The sequence below is a fragment of the Salmo salar genome, chromosome 10, assembly GCF_965601325.2.
Source record: "Salmo salar chromosome 10, fSalSal1, whole genome shotgun sequence".
NCBI classification, from domain to species: domain Eukaryota; kingdom Metazoa; phylum Chordata; class Actinopteri; order Salmoniformes; family Salmonidae; genus Salmo; species Salmo salar.
In genome coordinates, this window is record NC_138300.1 from 77,469,663 (window position 1) to 77,491,017 (window position 21,355).

Below are 21,355 nucleotides of genomic sequence, written 5' to 3' on the forward strand. Positions count from 1 at the left end.
GGAGACAGGGGATGATGAGAACACTGGCAGAAACACAACACTGTTACATAAAACGTACAGGGTACGGCTGAGAAAACCAGGTCCTCTGGGGTGTGTGTGCACACAGGCGAGTATTTGTGCCCCTGCATTGTATGTCAACCACTGTGTGTGTCTTTGTGACTGTTTGTAGCCATAGAGTATGCAACTCATGTATGCAAGTGTGCCATTGTGCACGTATTCAGGAGAGGTGATGTCATTGGCATTCTTACAGGTCATCGGTTTGACCTTTCTGCTCCTCGGGCAGGGGCTGACTGGGGCGGGGTCAGGTGTGTCTGTGTGTGTGTATTGTATGTGTGTGTGTGTGTCTACGGGCCAGGGGTGAGAGTACACAGGCCACTGGCGCCAGATGTGACGACCGCAGGAGTCTGAAGAGAAATACTGAAGGAGGAGAGGATGAAGGTAAGAGAGGAAGGGAGGAAAGGGGAGGTGGAGGAGAGTGAGTGGGTAGGAGAGGTATAAGAGGAGGGGATCAGAAAGGAGAGGGAAAGGGGAGCAAAGAGAGGAGGAGAGGGAAAGAGACAGAGAGACAGAGAAAGGGGGAGGGAAGAGAGGGAGGAGGAGAGAGGGAGAAGGTCATTGAGTATAATGTGCCAGACCTCCCTCGGGAAGGTGAGCTCACCTCTTAATGGCACCACTGGCTCCTTCTCAATGAAATCATTGATCTGCCAAGAGTCCCCGGTACGTAATGGATACGGAGCAGATAGGAAGCGAGGGAGGGTAGAAGGGTGAATGGGGAGAAGGGGAAGGAGAGCTGGATGAGAGGGGTGAGGGAAAGAGAGAAAAAAAAAGGGCAGGACCATGACCCCTGGCAGCCAACCATAAGATAACTGTGACCTCAATGACCTCATCTGTGACCAATCAAAATACAGCTGTGAACATAAACAATCCAATCCCATGATCCTATACATACATTTCAGGCCACACACATCCAATCATTATTTAGCTTGGTACTCCATAATGTAGTGAGTTTGTTAGAGAACATTTAACATTTCTATGCGCCAAATGGAAATACGCTCAATGTATTACAGCGTAGTTAAGAGTGGCTTTCCACATTAAAAATACTTTATACTCAGAGTATGAGCAGTTGATTGCTAGTAAAATGGTCTGGGATTATTATTTGGCTATTGCTTCCGATTGGCTCAGTAGGTTAGAGCACTGCCCGTGGAACACCAGGGTTGTGGGTTGGCCACATTATTGCGTTCCTCGGGCTGTGTATAGCCACAGAGATTACCACCCAGTACTGGAAATGAAAGAGAAACATAAAGCTTTCATTCTGAGAGGGCTCAGGCAGGTCATGCTACAGTCCGACATTAAAAATGACGTTTACACACAGACACACACACACACAGACCGTCATTCATCAGGATGGAAGGAGGTGAATTACCTCACCTCCTCAATAGGTCTGTCTAACCAACACATACATACACACACAGACCTCCTTATGTAGTGCGTTGGAATGTCTCTGAACGGCTGCATTGTGAGAGTCTGCCTCCCACAATTACCTCACTTCCTCAGCGTCTCTCTCTCTCTCTCTTCCACACACACACACACACACACACACGCAGGGGCCGCCGCCCAGTTGTATAACAGCACAACTGGATTGACCTTTGTACTGTAGACTGTGCAGTTACACCCAAACCTGATCTCATCAAAGCCTAGAGGCCCTCACACCGCGGCTTCTGTGTGTGCGTAAGCGATATCTTTCATTTCCTAATATCTGGCACAAAATGGCTGCTGTGTATCCCTGATGTCAGTGCTACCAAAGATTGTCTATTATATTGACAAGATAGTCAAGTGACCGCTCTAACAATGGAAATACATGTCCTTAAAGATGGAAGGCAGGTGGGACCACTCTAGCCAATGAGAGGGCAGATACACCTCTGAACAACAGGGCATAGAGATAGATAGAATACTTATCTTTGTATCTGTGCCATTGTAGCATCTGTGAAACCATTTTAAAGTAGTACATTTTCTTCTTCATTGGCTGATTGCTCACAACTTTTCTAAAGTTGCAGAAATGCCATGCACTTGTATCAGTGCATTCAAACCAACTTACGAAACCAATGCGAAAATGTATATTCGTTCAAATAAGCCTCACGTAGCAAATAAGCAAAAAAATATATTGGGGACCAAATTCGACACTAGTTGACCTCCATACACTTCGTGGGCTTATATTCGTGGACAGATTTTGGGCAGAGTAAAGCCTCTCGTTTCGCCTCTTCCTCTCTGGTGATACACATTGGTGGAGGTGGAATAATGATCACACACAATGTAAAGCGCTTTGGATGGATCTGGCATGCAGCACACAGACTTGATGATCACAATCTCTTTTCCATTCCATCCTCGTCGCCAGTGTAGGGCATGTAGGCACCTGCTCTCTCTCACTCGCTTTACTGATCTCTCTCTCTGTCGGTCTCTCCCTGTGTGTGTGTGTGTGTGTGTGTGTGTGTGTGTGTGTGCGTGCGGCCCAGTGGTATGTAGCTTTAGTAATCCTGAGGGGGGAAAAAAACACTGGCAGATGGCAATAGGAGAGATTAGGAACAGTCACTGCACATCTGTAGACCGCACACACACACACACACGCTCACCCCTGCATCTCGCTCTACCTTTCTCTCTCTCCGTACCTATACGTCTACCTCTCTCTCTCTCCGTCCTCTCCCTTTCTTACCCTCTCTCCACATCTGCAGGGCTTGCACACCCGACAGCTGGACCTCTGCCTCGTTCTCTCGCCGTTCTCTCCTGTTCTCGCTCTCTCTTCACACACTCTCATCTGCAGAGGGTGCATTTCTCAACACATCTCTACCTTTCTCTTTCCTCGATCATCTTATCTCTCATTGCTCATACAAACATCCCCCCCCCTCCCCTCTCTCTCTCTCTCTCATAATAACATCAGGATAAGAGCTATGCTCTAGTGCACTCTGTTCTCAGCATAGCCAACGTGAGAAACAAACAGACTGGGGACTAAACCCACTGGGGACTGGCTCTGGCTGGGCTGTGTATGTGTGTCTGGCACTGCCTGCGTTCTACTGATGCTAAGTTTTCCTCTCTCAAGCACGGTTCTCACACACACACACACACACATTTGAAACACAAACACTGAAGAGTCATCTGGCCATACACGTAATCCTCTTAGCGAGTAAAAACAACCCTATGGGGACTGGACCTCACATGACACTCGTGACATCACCCGCAACATAGCGAAGGAAGCACTTACAGCATCGAGTAGATCCATTGATTGATTTGACTTCTACGTCTGCACTTAAAGCACCATTGGCTGTTTCCCGCCCTCCCAAACACCACCTCCTATGGGCTCCATAAAGTCCCAAGCTGTTATTAACTATTCTGTTATGACAAGCCTGAGTAGGGCCTCAGAATGTCTTAAAAGAGCATTACCATTTGGTGTTTGGCAGCATCAACACTATAGCACAGGCTACTTCTGGATGTGTGTGTGTGGGTTTTGCTTATCTGTGTGTGTGTGTGTGTGTGTGTGTGTGTGTGTGTGTGTGTGTGTGTGTGTGTGTGTGTGTGTGTGTGTGTTTAGCAGCACGTGTGTGTGTGTTCTAATCCTTCATTTAGCATGCCTGTGTGTACATAACCGTTTAGGCAGTAAATCCTCTCTCCCCCAGACAGCGAGACCAAGCTGCTGTAATTATTCCTGTATTCACTCTGTCTATCCCATTTAAGGCTTCTTTTCATCCCTCTATCCTAGCCTCTCCTCCTCCACTTGTCTCCCTCCCTCCCCGCCATCCTCTCCTCTTGTAGCTTGGAGCACTTGTGCATAGCTGCGCGTGCATGTGTGTGAGTCGAGAGGGCCACACCAAGCAGTCGGCTTAGATCATGAGGTCATCAGCACTGTTAATGACGGGGGAGGGGGGGGGGAAGAAGGGGGGGGGGGTTGGATGGGAGCAGAGAAGTGAGGAAAAAAGGGAAAGAAATGGGGTTTAGGAGGGGTGATTCCCTGGGTATTCTGAGCCAATTAAACTACAATAACTGCTAAATGAATCCGGGGAATAGGGACGGTGGATGGAGGAAATAAATGAACTTTGTTAACTGAAGGTCTAAATCTGTAGAGGAGAGACAGGATGAAGTGAAAAACGGCCAGTAACACACGCGTGACCAGATGCTAGAGCCAATGCCATAAGACGTGTGACCAGATTGACTTTTGACCCGGTCACATCCTGCCGCCCTGCTGTGCTGCCATGACGACTGGCTGCCAACAGGCCGGCGCTGCCGACCTCAGAACAGCAGGGGAGCTGGCATCTCTCTCTCTCTTGCTTTGTCGGTACCTCTCACTCTCTCCCCCACATTGTCACTCTGTTTTGTGTGCTCCGTCTCTCTCTCTCTCACACGCGCGCATGCATGCATGCACACACACACGCTACTCTAAACAGGAAGTGACATCATTGCAGGTGGTGGACGGGCTCAGACAACTAGTCCTGTTTGTGACCCAGTGAAGCTCAGCTGGGGACAGAGACCACTGTTATCGCCCATGACCCCAATCACACACACACACACACACACACACACACACACACACACACACACACACACACACACACACACACACACACACACACACACACACACACACACACACACACACGGATACAAACACATTTCTTACTTTTATGTCTTGTGTGTTTTTGTTTTACCTTAATGTTATTTTTAGAGCTACATTGATTACTGCATTGTTGGGTTTAGAGCTTGCAAGAAAGGCATTTCACTGTACTTGTACACGTGACATTAAAACTCGAAAACACACACACGTTATTCTGCTATGACTTAACACCACTGACATCGACACTACGCAACAACAGTCCTTCTCATTGGCTGAATCATATCCCACAGGATATTCTCTTCCACTGTTGTCGTGGAAACAGCAGAGAAGGGGACAGAAATGGAAGAAATGTGAGAGAGAGAACCGCTGACAGGGGATCTTTCTTCTTCAGGCTTACATGGTACATGTGTGTGTGGGTGTGTGTGTGTGTGTGTCTGTGACAAATTGGGGATCTTAAGTACATTAAGGTAGAGTGAACCTCTACGAATGACTCATGGAAAGTGTAATCTGACTATGCTATTGGAGATTTGCAGGAGTAGGACATCTTTACACACACACACACACACACACACACACACACACACACACACACACACACACACACACACACACACACACACACACACACACACACACACACACACACACACACACACACACACACACACTGTCTCTCTCCCAATCCTGAGTGATTCATTTGACACATTTGAGCCAGGGTCCTAAGCCTCCCTGTGTGTGTGTCTATGTGTGTTTGTGCGTCTGTGCATCCATGTGTGTGTGTGTGTGTGTGTGTGCGCATAAGCCTCTGTGTGCTTACTGCCACTGAGTCTCTGCAGCGCTGCAGTCCCATACTGAGAAGTTATTAAGCCTCTGCAGAGCCAGCTAATACACACGTCAGGCCTCCATTCTAACTTTGAGGGTTCTTAGCAGCCAATATGACAAGCTGTTAAGTATGGTAAATAAGACTGGTTGATAAGAATGGCTACCCCCCCCCCCAAAAAAGGTAAAAAGACTGGCTGATTTGATAGACAGGTATTAGTTTAACTTAAGCTTAATCCTCAATTTTAAAGGGATAGTAGAGAGAGAAGTGTTTGGTGTGTGTAGTGTGGACGGGGGCTTGGGGGGGGGGGGGGGGGGAGTTATTTGGAGCGGCTTGTAACACAAAACTCGTCCACAATTACTCGGTATTGCTTCTTTCCTTCATTCTTCCTTTCCTAATTCCTTCCTTCCTTCCTCCCTCACTTCCTCTTTAAGAGTGAAAAAGTATGTATGTGGATAAACGTGAGTGGAACATGATGGATGATGGACACTATTACAGATGATGTTCACTAGTGACACCTGCTGCCCAAACAGACACATGGCACTCTGCTCCAGTCGAAGCAGCTGCAGAGATCTAGGCCTTCTCTCAATTGGATTTGCTCAACTCCTGTCCTCTCTCCTCCGTCCTCTCTCGTCTCCTTTTGAAAAAGGCCAAAGGTAATCGAGGAGAGGCGGCGAGGAGAGGGAACGTGGACGGAAATGCGATTTTTTTTAAATCAGACAACCCTCCACTGCGCGTCATCAGGCAAATTACTTTTACAGGGGTAGAATCGCAAAAGAACTTTGTAAAGTGATGCAAACTAATTTGGTTGTGCAAGACATTTTATAGATGACAGCATGAGTAGCACACAGTTCTTAAATGTTTGCATGCTTTTCTCTTTTGAGAAAGCAACAGCTGATCAAAGGGAGTGTGGCAGATTTCAAAACACTTCTGAGAAGGACTCCGGTAGGATGATACATATGACTATCCTAGACGAGAGGTCGATTTCCACGAGGGGAGGACACTCTTCCGTTCGCCTACTAACGACTTTACACTCTCCTTGACCACTCGAACGGTTTCCGGGTCACTTGGTGGACAGAGGACAGACTTTTTCCCAAATGAGAAGAGTCCCAACAGTGAAATGCCTACTTGTTCAATGCAGGCCACATCTTAACATACACACAATAACTGACTTGGGATCAGCTGTGAAGATCTGTTGTGAAACACCATGGCGTCATTTGCTGGTAAACACTAACTCCAGGATGGAGGTTTCTGTTATCACACACACGCACACACAGAGTAAGTGCCTACCGGTGAGCAGGGAGACTCGGTGGAAGGTGCCCTCCAGCTTGCCCAGTAGGATGTGGACAAAGCAGTCTTTGGATAGTTGCCCCGCCTCTTTGGAACTCTGGTCGTACATCACCACTTCCTGTTTCCTGCCCATCTCAACCTGCAGAAACACGAACGAGGAAGAAGACGTCAGAGATCAATGAAGGTACGGCAGTATCAATGGACGCAGGTATGAAGGTCTCGTAACGAATGAGTAAAACATGGCTTTGTTGCACAGATAAAAAAGACCACAGCAATGCTGTTTGCATTAAAGGATACATGTATGTTCATTTTTTTTGAAGGGGTTGATAAATTTTTTGTTAGGGCTAATCAAGTCTGACATTTTAAAGTGGAAATTACAAAACTTTAGAAACCTTTTAAACCTTGAATACACCACACATTTGTATTTCCTACTATGCAGGAAAATTCTCAGCACCAAAAGAGTGATCAAATTAAGATCCTACATCTGTACTTTCAAAGACAGGGGCTTACTGCTTTTGTTCATCTGGAGGGAAAAATACCCCTAACAAATTGACCTATACATTTACAGTGCATTCGGAAAGTATTCAGACCCCTTAACTTTTTCCAAATTTTGTTACGTTACAGTCTTATTCTAAAATTGATTAAATAGTTTTTCCCCCCTCATCAATCTCCACACAATACCCCATAATGACAAAGCAAAAACAGGTTTTTTATCAATTTTGGCAAATCTATAAAAAAAAGTATGACATTTACATAAGTATTCAGACCCTTTACTCAGTACTTTGTTGAAGCACCTTTGGCAGCGATTACAGCCCAGAGTCTTCTTGGGTATGATGCTACAAGCACACCTGTATTTGGGGAGTTTCTCCATTCTTCTTTACAGATAATTTCAAACTCTATCAGGTTGGATGGGGAGCGTCGCTGCAAAGCTATTTTTAGGTCTCTCCAGAGATGTTTGATCGGTCTCCAGTCCAGGCCCGGGGTGGGCCACTCAAGGACATTCAGTGACTTGTCCCAAAGCCACTCCTGCATTGTCTTGGCTGTGTGCTTAGGGTCGTGGTCCTGTTGGAAGGTGAACCTTCACCCCAGTCTGAGGTCCTGAGCGCTCCTGGAGCAGGTTTTCATCAAGGATCTGTACTTTGCTCTGTTCAACTTTCTCCTCGACCCTGACTAGTCTCCCAGTCCCTGCCGGTGAATAACATCCCCACAGCATGATGCTGCCACTACCATGCTTCACCGTAGGGATGGTGCCAGGTTTCCTCGAGATGTGAAACTTGGTTTTCAGACCAAAGAGTTCAATCTTGGTTTCATCAGACCAGATAATCTTGTTTATCATGGTCTGAGAGTCCTTTACTTGCCATTGGCAAACTCCAAGCGGGCTGTCATGTGCCTTTTACTGAGGAGTGGCTACTGTCTGACCACTCTACCATAAAGGCCTGATTGGTGGAGTGCTACAGAGATGGTTGTCCTTCTGGAAGGTTCTCTCATCTCCGCAGAGGAACTCTGGAGCTCTGTAAAAGTGGCCACCGGGTTCTTGATTGTTTGGCCGGGTGGCCAGCTCTAGGAAGAGTCTTGGTGGTTTCAAACTTCTTCCATTTAGAATGATGGAGGCCACTGGGTTCTTGGGGACCTTCAATGCTGCAGAAATGTTTTGGTACCCTTCCCCAGATCTGTGCCTCGACACAATCGTGTCTCGGAGCTCTACAGACAATTCCTTCGACCTCATGGCTTGGTTTTTGCTCTGACATGCACTGTCAACTGTGGGACCTTATATAGACAGGTGTGTCCCTTTCCAAATCATGTCCAATCAATTGATTTTACTACAGGTGGACTCCAACGAAGTTGTAGAAACATCTCAAGGATGATCAATGGAAACAAGATGCACCTGGGCTCAATTTCAAGTCTCATAGCAAAGGGTCTGAATACTTAAGTCAATAAGGTATTTCTGTTTTTTTTATTTGATTAATTTCCAAACATTTAGAACTTTTTTGGCTATGTCATTATGGGCTATTGTATGTAAATTGATGAGGATAAAATTGAAAATTGGGCGGATGGTAGGGTTACTGGAACAAAATGTGCGAACATAGCAAAATATTATACAACATGGACACAGAGTAAAAACAAAATCTAACCGTGTTTTCGCATTGATAACCATGAATTGACACTGTAACAGCAAATCATGGCAATAGAATTATAAAGTCCTATCTGTCAAAAACAAAACTCAGAATCCAAATGCGTGGTTGTCAGTGGACAGCTCAAGCCCTCTTCAGTGCATCAGCATGCTGTATATGCTTTGTCACAACGTGTTTGTCAGAGAGGAGGAGAGGCGAGCATGCGCCTGTGTTTGTCTACGTGCTTGTGTGTACGCGTGTGTGTGTGTGTGTGTGTGTGTGTGTGTGTGTGACACGCCAGCCAGGCTCCTTCTCCATGTTGTCAGGCAAGTTTTGGTCACATGACCAGCAGCCAGCGCCTAGCCTACTGCAGCTCTGAAACACCGCATCACTAAACAACCGCTGGACAGCACCAGGAGAGGAGAGGCAGACAGGAGAGAGAGAGAGAAAGGAGGGAGAAAGAAGGAGGAGAGAAGAGAGGAGAGCGAGAAGAAAAGGGAGGTTAAGATGGCTGAGAAAAGAGATGGAATAAGAGTGAGCCAAGGAGAAAGAGATGGAAGCTAGAGAGAGAGAAGGGAGGAGAAAAAGAGACTAGAATAACCCTTTTCTTCTTGTTGTTTTCACGCACTCCCTCCATCCTTCAGATAGCATAAAGGCTACACTATACTGTAGATGCTGGGCAAAACTGCACATCCTCCAGGAACACTGTTCACTGAGCTTTACAGTGTTATGGGGCATGGTACCCACACATACTTATACTGTGGACGGTACACAGTTCTAGCAATGCAGTGGACGAGTGTGTGTATGTGTGAGTGTATTACTCTGCAATATTGTGTCTTTGTGTGCGTGCCTCAGTGTGTGACAGTGTGTGTTTGTGCTTACCGTTACACATTAGCCTTCTCAGAATGTATGGGCCAACAACCACACACGTGACTGAGGCAGGCCAAGGTCAGACAGACACACAGACGGCTGGTATGGGTACAGCCAGACTGAGCCATATATACTGTGTGTATATATATATATATATATATATATATATATATATATATATATATATACACACACAGTACCAGTCAAAGGTTTGGACACACCTACTCATTCAAGGGTTTTTCTTTATTTGTACTATGTTCTACATTGTAGAATAATATTGAAGACATCAAAACTATGAAATAACACATATGGAATCATGTAGGAACCAAAAAAGTGTTAAACATCAAAATATATTTCATATTTGAGATTCTTCAAAGTAGCCATCCTTTGCCTTGATGACAGCTTTGCACACTCTTGGCATTCTCTCAACCAGCTTCAGAGGTAGTCACATGGAATTCATTTAAATTAACAGGTGTGCCTTGTTAAAAGTTAATTTGTGGAATTTCTTTCCTTCTTAATGTGTTTGAGCTAATCAGTTGTGTTGTGACAAGGTAGGGGTGGTATACAGAAGATAGCCCTATTTGGTAAAAGACCAAGACCATATTATAGCAAGAACAGCTCAAAGAAGAAGAGAAACAACAGTCCATCATTACTTTAAGACATGAAGGTCAGTCAATACGGAACATTTCAAGAACTCTGTGTGCTGTTTGAAGGAAGTTGCTAGCGCAATTGCTAACTAGCATTAGCACAATGACTGGAAGTCTATGGGTATCTGCTAGCTAACGCTAGTTAGCATTGGCTCGCAAAACTACCTCTAACTTCCTTCATACTGGACACAGAGACATAAGAATGGTATCCACGAGTTCACCTGACTCTGGGGAAGTAGATAAAGGGAATTGCTGCCCAAAATCCCGAAGTATCCCTTTTAAAAAAAGACCCCTGTGACATGTTTATAACACATCTACAAAACCTGCATAACACCTCTATTACACTGTTGTCACCAGTCTTTTTCCTCGTGCGTGTTCAGTGACCCATGAGAGCGGCGACAGCATCTCAACCTGAGCGTCTAGTCTGTGTTTAAACACAACCTCCAATAAAGCAGTCACCTGAACCCATCAGAGTCCACTGATTCTTTCTGAAGCCCAGCCTGATGCTCTACAGGAATAGTTGTGTGTGTGTGTTTGTGTGTGTCAAAGGTCAACAGGGCCTCCACCCTAACCCCTACTGAGACACTCCCATCTCCCCCTCCTCTCACCCCTGATGTCTTTTCCCCCCTGCCCTCCCTCGCTGTACAAGGTGTTCCATCCTAACGGGATCAGAGCTACAGCCAGAGGGTGAAATCACCACCTGAGGATTACAGAACAGCTTCTCACTCGGATCCACACACACACACACTGTACATAAGTGTAAATGGGTCACTGTTAAAGGCTGTCCTTTAATCCTTAAGGTGATGTCACCGGGAGGCGGTTTCCTTTCCCAAATGATTCACATTCACCTGCACAGGTATCCAAGATGCATCTATGCCGGACAGGGGTTCAGATAATTATACAATATTCATAATTCAAGAAGATATCATCTTTAGTTTCACCATTAGATCACCTTCCTTCTCTTCACGTTTATCTTATCTCCGGTTAAACCTTTTATGTTTTGTCATGCTCTGAGAAAAGTACAGTGATGAGAGAGAAACAGAGAGAGAGAGAGATGATACAGAGCAGGGTTGTGCTCAATTTAGAATTGAATTGAGAATGCCTCAAATTCCAATTCAATTCTTCAATTTGAATTGAATTTGAATTGAAGTAGTAAACAGAATACAGAATTGTAATTCGAATTTGAATTAAAGAAATTGTAATTAAATTCACTGAAATTCAAATGCCCATATTAGGTGTAGTCTATACAAATATTCATATTTTACATAAAACATGTCGTTATATACATGAATATAAAATGAAACAATTAATTTCAGGACAAACTCTTAAAATGAATTATCAAGGAAAACAAAACCTGTATGCGAATATTCTAAGTTATTATATTTAATTAATCACTTACATTTTGTTCAATATTGGGAAAATACAACATTTCCCAGAATGCATTAGTTGAACCCTCAAGTTGACCCTGAAGTCTTCTAAAAGAAGCCAAACAAATGAAATGGTTGGTGGAAATATAATTAGCTAATCTAAGCATGAAGTTTAAAAGTGATATATCCTTTGGTATCTGGAAGTGTGACCTGTCAGATTCAATGAAACTGATGTTCTATGACTGAGTGGAGTTTCTTTGAATTGCACTTAAATTCTACTTCCTGTCACTTAAATTCCAATTCTACATCCTGTGGGGTGTGGCCAATTCAATTAGAATTTCAACTCATGAGTGGAATGGGAGTCAATTCCAAAATTCTGAATTGAGCCCAACCCTGGTAAAGAGACAGTATTACAGTATCTGCATGATTACTGCATTGTTAGAGGTTAATAACCTCTGGAGTCGACCTACTGCAGCATACGAACCAGCTCAGTCCCTCACCTTCACCAGCCTGCAGGCTGCAGCACTACACTACACTACTATACTGCTGTTCTACCACTAACACTGCAGGTGTTACATAGGAACAACAGAGAAGGAGAGACAAATAAAAGGAGGGGAAGAGAAAGAGGGGGGGAGAGAGAGAGAGAGAGAAACAGCGCGAGAGAGAGAGTGGCAAAAAAAAACGATAGAGCGTGGAAGTGAAAATGCCAACAGTGAGCTGGCATCACAGCAGGATGTAAATAGAGAAAAGTGGCTAATCATGTCCTCTGTTTCCCCTCCTCTGCAGAGATAAGGAGGGAGGGGGAGCGAGAGAAGCAGAGAAATAGAAAAGGACTGTATCCTCACATTGCCTGGGAAATGTGCAATATTTTTTAAAAAAATGTACGACAGAGGAGAAAAACATTTTCCCTCTGTGACTCGTCTGTAACTCTAAGACCTCACCCTCTCAGCTGAAGTACTATCTGTGTACAACAGCGAGACGTCTGGCTTCAAATATAACTGTATGAGCAACAAACATGACACAGGCAGTAGGGGGAAATGGCATGCAGTGAGAGCTTAAAATGTTCTGGGTAGAAACGCAATGGTTTCAACTGCTACTGCAGAGAAGACGGGGGTGCTAAAGAATAGAAACAGGTGTGTTGTTGCAGGGAATACAGACAGGAGAAACGTGAGATTAGGTACTGCAGAGAGGACCTTGGAATGCCAAACGCAGGCGCAGACACACACACACACACACACACACACACACACACACACACACACACACACACACACACACACACACACACACACACACACACACACACACACACACACACACACACACACACACACACACACACACCACACACACACACACACACACACACACACACACACACAGGTGCGTACAGGATCATTGGTCACAAGGGTAATGCAGAGCTGTGTGTGTGTGTGTGTGTGTGTGTGTTGGTCACCCAACATCACCACTGTGCTACTATCAGACAAAAACCTCAGAGGTCAGGGATTCATGGAACTGGTTCAGTGATCTGTTGCCTGCCAGTCCCCACAGACAGTTATTATCTGTCCATGTGATTCCCAGTAGAATGTTGCAGGTGGGTGACGGTTCTAACCATCAAAGCTCTGTAGCAGAGTCCACTAGCAGGGTGTGAGTAAAGCCCGTCAGCCCGTCAGTAAAGATAACACTCAATGGTGATATGATGTCATTGATTGGCACTGGCAGCTGGCACTGTGTGTGTGTGTGTGTGTGTGTGTGTGTGTGTGTGTGTGTGTGTGTGTGTGTGTGTGTGTGTGTGTGTGTGTGTGTGTGTGTGTGTGTGTGTGTGTGTGTGTGTTTGCTCAGACGTGTTTGGGCAAAGGTCCCCTCTATCATTTGCTGCGAGAGGGTGTGACAGATCGAGTGACCAAATCACTCCAATGACCGATGATGACCGTACACCACGAATGGGCACCATGAAGGGACCTTCCCACTGCCCCTCACCCACAATCTCTCTCTCTCTCTCACACACACCTGTCCAATAAAAGGGGCATGTGCATCTTGTAGTTCAAGAGGTAATGTGTCACATGGGCCAACCTTGTCACACCAACATGGCCATGTTTCACATCACAGTACAACATCTCTTCCACACTCCTTCTCTGTCATTCTCTACCTTCTTCTCCATACCCCCTTCCTCTCGCTGCCTTTCACTGTGTGCGTCTCGCTCAAGCCACTTTTAAACCGAAAAGTGAGAAAACATGGCATATACACCGGTTGGCCTCGTTCAAGAAAACGGTTCGCTCCTACAGACAATGAAAATTGTGGCTGTGGCTTGCTATATGAAGCGGGCAGACAGGCATCGAGGCAGTTAGTTACTGTTTGATTGAATGCTGGGCAAAACAAGTGACCTAAGCGACTTTGAGCGGCCTCCTGGACTTTTCACGCACGACAGTATGTAAGGTTTACCAAGAATGGTGCAACAAACAAAAAAAACATCCAATCAGCAGCAGTCCTATGGGTGAAAAGTTGAAGGAGAACGGAAAGAATGGTGCAAGCTAACAGGCGGGCCACAAACAGACAAATAACAGCGCAGTACAACAGTGGTGTGCAGAACGGCATCACGGGAACGAGCAACTCGTCGGTCCTTGTCATGGATGGGCTATTGCAGCAGACGACCACACCGGGTTCCACTCCTATCAGCTAGAAACAAGAAGTGGCCCCAGTGTGCACGCAATCACCAACACTGGACAATTGAGGAGTGGAAAAACATTGCCGGTCCAACAAATCCTGGTTCATGTTGAGTCATACTCATGGCAGAGTCTGGATTTGGCGTAAGCAGCATGAGTCCATGGAACCATTCTGCCTGGTGTCAACGGTACAGGCTGGTGGCAGTGGTGTAATGGTGTGGGGAATGTTTTTCTTGATACAAATTGAGCAACGTTTTCATGCCCCAAAGAACTCAGGCTGTTCTGGAGGCAAAGGGGGTTCTGACCCAGTCCTAGATGGGTGTACCTAATAAACTGGCCATTGAATGCATTTTCTTCCCAGCTCTGGTTCTGGAGTGACCCTTTAGTCTCTCCCTGTTGTTGTGTGTCTTAACCAGGCTTTACCAGCATCAACACATAATGTTTCTCGTCAGTCAGGTCAGGTCAGGTTCCCGAGTTGTAAAACACCATGACAAACCACACACATCTATGGTTCGGGATATGGCGCTTATCATACTTATCATGTAAACGTATCCATTTTTCTTTATGTCTCATCCATATTCACGACAAATTATGGAAGATATTTGTCATGTCTAGTAAGGAGATGACAACGCATCTTTGTCTTCTGGGTGACCCACGAGGCATTGCACTACATTAAGTCATTACCCAGGATCCTTAGCAGGTGGCGTTGAAGGAGGATACTGGGAGGTGGCATATGGTGGACCTTAAGTAGAAGTTACGGAGATCCTTATTTAGTAAACGGCTTTATGGAACATGTGCTGCCGGAACCCAGTCTTCAGCCGAATGGACCAATTACCATCAAAGACTAACCGGTGACATTCGAACCTCAGTAAAGGGTTGTCAGTAGAGACTGAAACAACTGCTGATGAACTGGAGCGAGAGGGGCAAAAAACGAGTGTGTGCGACTTTAGTTTTATTGTCTGAGCTACACTGTCAGTCTACATAGTACAATATAGTACTGCAGTAGAGAACAGGAGAGTATAGTGACTTCCCTAAAGGGCAGGTCTAAGTGTCTCCCTGGCCCTGACTGGAGCTAGTCAATCTCCACGCCATCTGTCAGGCCTTGCCCTGGCCCAGGCTCACTCTTACACCACATTCAGCAACATTGAGCAGTGTGGAAGGATTAGCGTCGCTTAAGCCAAGAAACCACCCAGCGTGACCATAAAACAGTCATTGAGTAGGGAGCCATAATGCTGTGGAGCTCAAGGTTCACCCACACACCACACACAAATACGGTCACACACAGCCTACTGTATTTAACTGACCTAGTTTACTAGAGCTTGCCAGTGAACTACATGGGGGTTATGTTGGGAGGGAGGGAAGACACCATTTTGATTCCAGTCCATACACAGAGTTCACTGAACCTAACCCTGTGATGATGAAATCTGAAAGGGCCGAGCATAGAGCCTTGGGGGACGCCTGCCATTTTCACTCAATGGGATGCAGGCAGGAGGTAGCCCACCCATGACTACGCCCTCCCTCGCTCCCTCCCTCTTCAGCTTCCTACATTCAATCCCACAAAGACCCACTATGGTGTCCTTTGCTTCCTTGGCAGGCTGTGTGGGGGTGTTTGTGATGGGTTGGGTGGGAGCCTGCATTAACACCACACAGCCGGTCTGCACGTGCCCAACTCGCGGCCTGCCAGTGGCCACACAAAGAGGGATGATGTCATGCTTAGCCAATAACAAAGGACTCTCTGGGGCCGTGTGGACCTTCCCTCTCACCCGGCTAGTTCCAGCTTTATCCAGCCTACCATTAATCGGCAGCATTATCCTCTTTACTGTGTGTGTGTGTGTGTGGGGGGGGGGGAATAATAACAACAGCTAGCCAGCCACAGGGCAATGCTGGGAAGAGAGAGAGAAAAGGGGAACAGAGAAAGAGAGGAAAGAGGGATGTTGATAGAGAGATGATGAAATAGAGGCGGGGGGGGGGGGGGGGGGGGGGGCACCAGGACAGAGAGACAGAGTGTGTGTGAGAGCAGTGCAGAGAAAAGACACACAGAGAAAGAGAAAGGATAAAATTAAACAGATAGAGTGCGAGGAAGATGGAGAGAGTGAAAGGGAAGGAAAGAGGGACACCCCACTTGGTGCCTTACCACTGTGAGACCTGTCAGCCTCTCAGCCCCATTAGAAATGAATGATTCATCATGTATTATTGTGACATTTTGGAGTCCCTTTTATTGTAAACAAGAATAGAATACGTTTCTAAACACTTCTACATTAATGTGGATGCTACCATGATTATGGATAACCCTGAATGAATCATGAATAATGATGGAGTGGGAAAGTTACAGACGCATGTTTACATACAGTTTTACCCACTTCAAATGTACACTGAGTATACAAAACACTAAGAGCACCTGCTCTTCCCATGACATAGGCATCATCCAGGACTTCCTGACGGGCCGCCCCCAGGTGGTAAGGGTAGGTAACAACACATCCGCCACGCTGATCCTCAACACAGGGGCTCCTCAGGGCTGCGTGCTCAGCCCCCTCCTGTACTCCCTGTTCACTAATGACTGCACGGCCAGGCACAACTCCAACAACCTCATTAAATTTGCAGATGATCACCGACAACAACGAGACAGCCTATAGGGAGGAAGTCAGAGACCTGGCCGTGTGGTGCCAGAACAACAACCTCTCCCTCAACATGATCAAGACAAAGGAGATGATTGTGGACTACCGAAAAAAGAGGACCGAGCATGCCCCCATTCTCATCGACGGGGCTGCAGTGGAGCAGGTTGAGAGCTTCAAGTTCCTTGGTGTCCACGTCACCAACAAACTAACATGGTCGAAGCACACCAAGACAGTCGTTTAGAGGGCACGGCAAAGCCTATTTCCCCTCAGGAGACTGAAAAGATTTGTCATGGGTCCTCAGATCCTCAAAAGGTTCTACAGCTGCACCATCGAGAGCATCCTGACTGGTTGTATCAACGCCAGCTATGGCAACTGCTCGGCCTCCAACCTCAAGGCGCTACAGAGGGTAGTACATCACTGGGGCCAAGCTTCCTGCCATCCAGGACCTCTATACCAGGCGGTGTCAGAGAAAGGCCCTAAAAATTGTCAAAGACTCCAGCCACCCTAGTCATAGACTGTTCTTTCTGCTACCACACGGCAAGCGGTACCAGAGCGCCAAGTCTAGGTCCAAGAGGCTTCTAAACTGATTCTACGCCCAAGCCATAAGACTCCTGAACATCTAGTCAAATGGCTACCCAGACTATTTGCATTGCCCCTGCCTCTCCCCCCTCTCCACACCACTGCCATTCTCTGTTGTCATCTATGCATAGTCACTTTAATTGACTCTACCTACATGTACATACTACCTCAACTAACCGGTGCCCCCGAACAATGACTCTGTACCGGCACCCCCCTTCATATATTGTTATTTTTTACTGCTGCTCTTTAATTACTTGTTACTTTATCTCTTATTCTTATCCATATTCTTTTAAACGGCACTGTTGGTTAGGGGCTCGTAAGTACATATTTCACTGTAAGGTCTACTACACCTGTTGAATTCGGCGCATGTGACTAATAAAATTTGATTTGATTTGATAAGGTGAATCCAGGTGAACGCTAAGATCTCTTACGGATGTCACTTGTGAAATCCACATCAATCAGTATAGATGAAGGGGAGGAGATGGGTTAAAGAAGGATTTTTAAGTCTTGAGACAATTTTGAAGTGGATTTTGTACGTGTGCCATTCAAAGGGTGAATGGGAAAGACAAGGGGGGGGGGGGGTGCCACTCAATATTAGGAAGGTGCTCCTAATAGTTGGTATACTCAGTGTATCGTCACTGTCAATAACAAAATAGTTCTATAAGAGGCTTTGAATAAAAATCAGACCAAGGTCTCTACACACTGACTGGGGGACCTTAGCCATTGGTCTATTAAAAGAAGGGTTGCGCAACAACATCCTGCTCAGGTTAATAATGGCTCTAACCTAACCTGGTTGTAAGCCTGAGCATTGGCAGTATGCCAATGATGCATATTTGAATCTGAGAAAGAGTGAGGGAGCGAGAAAGAGGGTGAGAGAGAGAGAGAGAAAGATGGTGAGAGAGAGAGAGAGAGAGAGAGAGAGAGAGAGAGAGTGAAGAGAGAAGGCGAGAGAGTGAGCATGTCAAGCTAAGGATGTCTTACAATCCCAGGGAACAATGACATCAAGAAGTATTGAAAATAAAGCATATTTTAATTAAGTTGACTGGGTAGTTTTCTGTTTAGTGTATGTCACCTGACAGAACTGTTTTTGGTTTTGTTAAAGTATATTAATTAAACGTAAATATGAGCACGCTGCGCCTTGGTCCCCTTTATACGACCCTCGTTACAGAACGAGAGGGAGCACGAGACACACTCATACATGCCAGGTCAGGCATCCAGGGTCAGGTGATTCACATCAGGAAGTAGAACACTGGTTTTTATGAGCTACCACTCAAACTGCATGTGTTACACCTAAAATAAACCCACCAAATGTTTCCGTCTTCATGATACTAAAGGGCAATGTGTCATCTGGTTCCAGAAGCAATGCTCTGGCCATGTTCTTTGGCATTTCTTGTTGGATTATGTTCAAACTATGCCACTATAGCACTGTGTCTGTCTTGGTGCTGCTGTAGGGAGGATGGAACTTCCACAGCTCTGTTGTGATGGATTCATTTTTTTCAATTCTTTCTATTTTTCTTTGTGCTTTGTTGGGAAGGGCCAGTACGTATGCGTTCCACTGTTAGTCTACCTGTTTACTAAGTATGTGACAAATGTTATTTTATGTGTCATGTAAAACCCCTGGATAGAGCACGCACAAACAGGCAGAGACACATCATACACACTTGGGATTCCCCGCTGAGTTTCTCCAGTTTCACGCAGTGACTAAAAATACAGGAGTTATGTCGCATGCCATGGCCGTGCTATGGGGGAAAAAAGGCTGTCATATTGGGAGCAGAAGTCATGGAAAAAGGGAGGATCCAGTTTCAGGGCCACTAATAAGCAATAAACCTAAAGTCCAACTGCCTGCCAGCCAAATATAGCACCCAGAGATCCAGGGCAGAGAAGACGCTCGCCAGAGAGATCCAGACTAACCACACAACACAGAACAGCACGTAACAGACTCCTGAACCTGAGCAGCATCAGAGAACATTAATGGTGTCTGGTACAGGACTTCTAACTCAGTGTTTCCTGGTCCTCGACTACCCCCAACAGAACACGTTTTCATTGCAGCCCTGGACAAACGCACCTCATTCAACTCATTGAGGGCCTGATGATTAGTTGACAAGTTCAATCAGGTGTGCTTGTCCAGGGTTACAGTAAAAATGTGTAGTGTTGGGGGTACTTCAGGACCAGGGTTGGGAAACACTGTCCTAGAACATAGACATAAAATGATACACTGTGTTCACCCGTCATACCGGGTGAACTGTTGAACAAATTTCTTCTTGAAGGACAATAAACGGTGACTCACATCCACCCTCAGACCTCTAATCCCTGACCTCTAACCCCTGTCCCCTTGACCTACCTTGACCTTGCCATTGGGCTGCAGTAGCTCGGTGACGGACACCTTGTCTTGCTGCAGTCGCCGCTTCACCAGCTTGGAGCAGCACACGTTGACCGCCCCCTGTATGTGGGACGCGTTGTACTCCGAGAAGGTCCTGCTGTCAATCACCAGCAGGCGCCCCGCCCCCCTCTGGATCAACCCTGCCAGGCGCTTTATGTCCATGGCGCTCCGCCTGGCTGGTCCCTTCTCCCCCGCCATGATGCCACAACGAGGGGTCGCAAGAGGATGGGTGGGTGGACGGGGGGGGCGTTGAGGGGGAGGGGTGGATGAGTGGAGAGAGGGAGTATCGGTGGAGGAAGAGGGGAAGAGAGCAGAGGAGGTCAATGGAGGAGAGCAGCCACTGCCACTGGAGCAGGCCTCAGGAGATCCATGGTGTCTGAGGAGAGAAGCAAAGAGAAAAAAAGCGAGAGGAGAAGGTCAATAGAGTCCCTTTTCATGTGGATGGCTATAAATTAAGTGCTTTGTAACACTAAACTAGTGGCAACTGAGCTGCCACTAACTATAAGGAGATTAAACCTTAAAGGGAAATGTCACAACTTTTGTAGTAAAAAAATATAGAAGATAAGTGTTTCCAATGACATCATCAACCAATTATAATTGGTGAAAAATCACATGATGCACCACCGATGATGTCATTGGAAACACATATCTTCCTCTATCTTTTTCACTAGAAAACATAGAAACGCACAATTTTCACATATGTTGACGTTGGGGTGGTGCTGGAGATGATGAATATGAAGTAGAAGATTTTTTATATTTCCATTTAACTTTGCTGGAGTTTTGAAACACATGGACGTAAGACATTCATCCTGAGAAGTTTGGAAACATGACATGGTGATGATTGACACCACACAATAACCAAGAGAACTAAGTAGCCTATTGTCTTCCATGTTTCCATCATGTATACCAGACTCTGGGCTGCTATTAGAGCAACATAAAACAAACCACATCAGCCATCAGTCCCATTATCTCAATGTCAAGTGTGCACAGTATTTTTGCATTTACAGTTCTTATGTGCAGACTTCGCTCACCTCGCGTATAAAAAGAACTGGAGTACTAAACATGGATATAAAATGTTATTTTAAGACTTCACAAGGGCTCTGGATCATCCACTAGGCTCAATCTGTCCTGAGATCTGAGGGAGCTTTCATCAAGACTATCAGGTGAGATCACAACAATAGACAGGCGCTTTATATACGGACTTGTACGCATGGTATAATTGAAACTGTGTGTGTGTTTGTTTGTTGTGGTGGGTGCAGGGTCTCTTGTGTGGCAGCTCGTGAAACAGGAAACTGAGGGGCTGAGATAAATTAAGCCGGGGGGGGGAATTCACAGAGCAGGTCTGGGCACAGATGAACAGCCTGTGTGTGTGTGTGTGTGTGTGTGTGTGTGTGTGTGTGTGTGTGTGTGTGTGTG

The 21,355-nt window shown here is 45.9% G+C and overlaps 1 protein-coding gene across 2 annotated transcripts in view; it reads right to left on the bottom strand.

Moving 5' to 3' along the window:
• LOC106561046 (dual specificity protein phosphatase 8) overlaps nucleotides 1-21,355 on the bottom strand; it is a 65,636-nt gene that overhangs the window by 33,131 nt on the left and 11,150 nt on the right. For both annotated transcript variants that reach the window (XM_014124620.3, XM_014124619.3), the window contains exons 2-3: nucleotides 19,901-20,315; nucleotides 6,708-6,846 (exon numbers count right to left, since the gene is read on the bottom strand). In XM_014124620.3, the coding sequence (XP_013980095.2) occupies nucleotides 6,708-6,846; nucleotides 19,901-20,137 (376 nt within the window). In that variant the 5' untranslated portion in view covers nucleotides 20,138-20,315. The remainder of the gene's footprint in view (nucleotides 1-6,707; nucleotides 6,847-19,900; nucleotides 20,316-21,355) is intronic.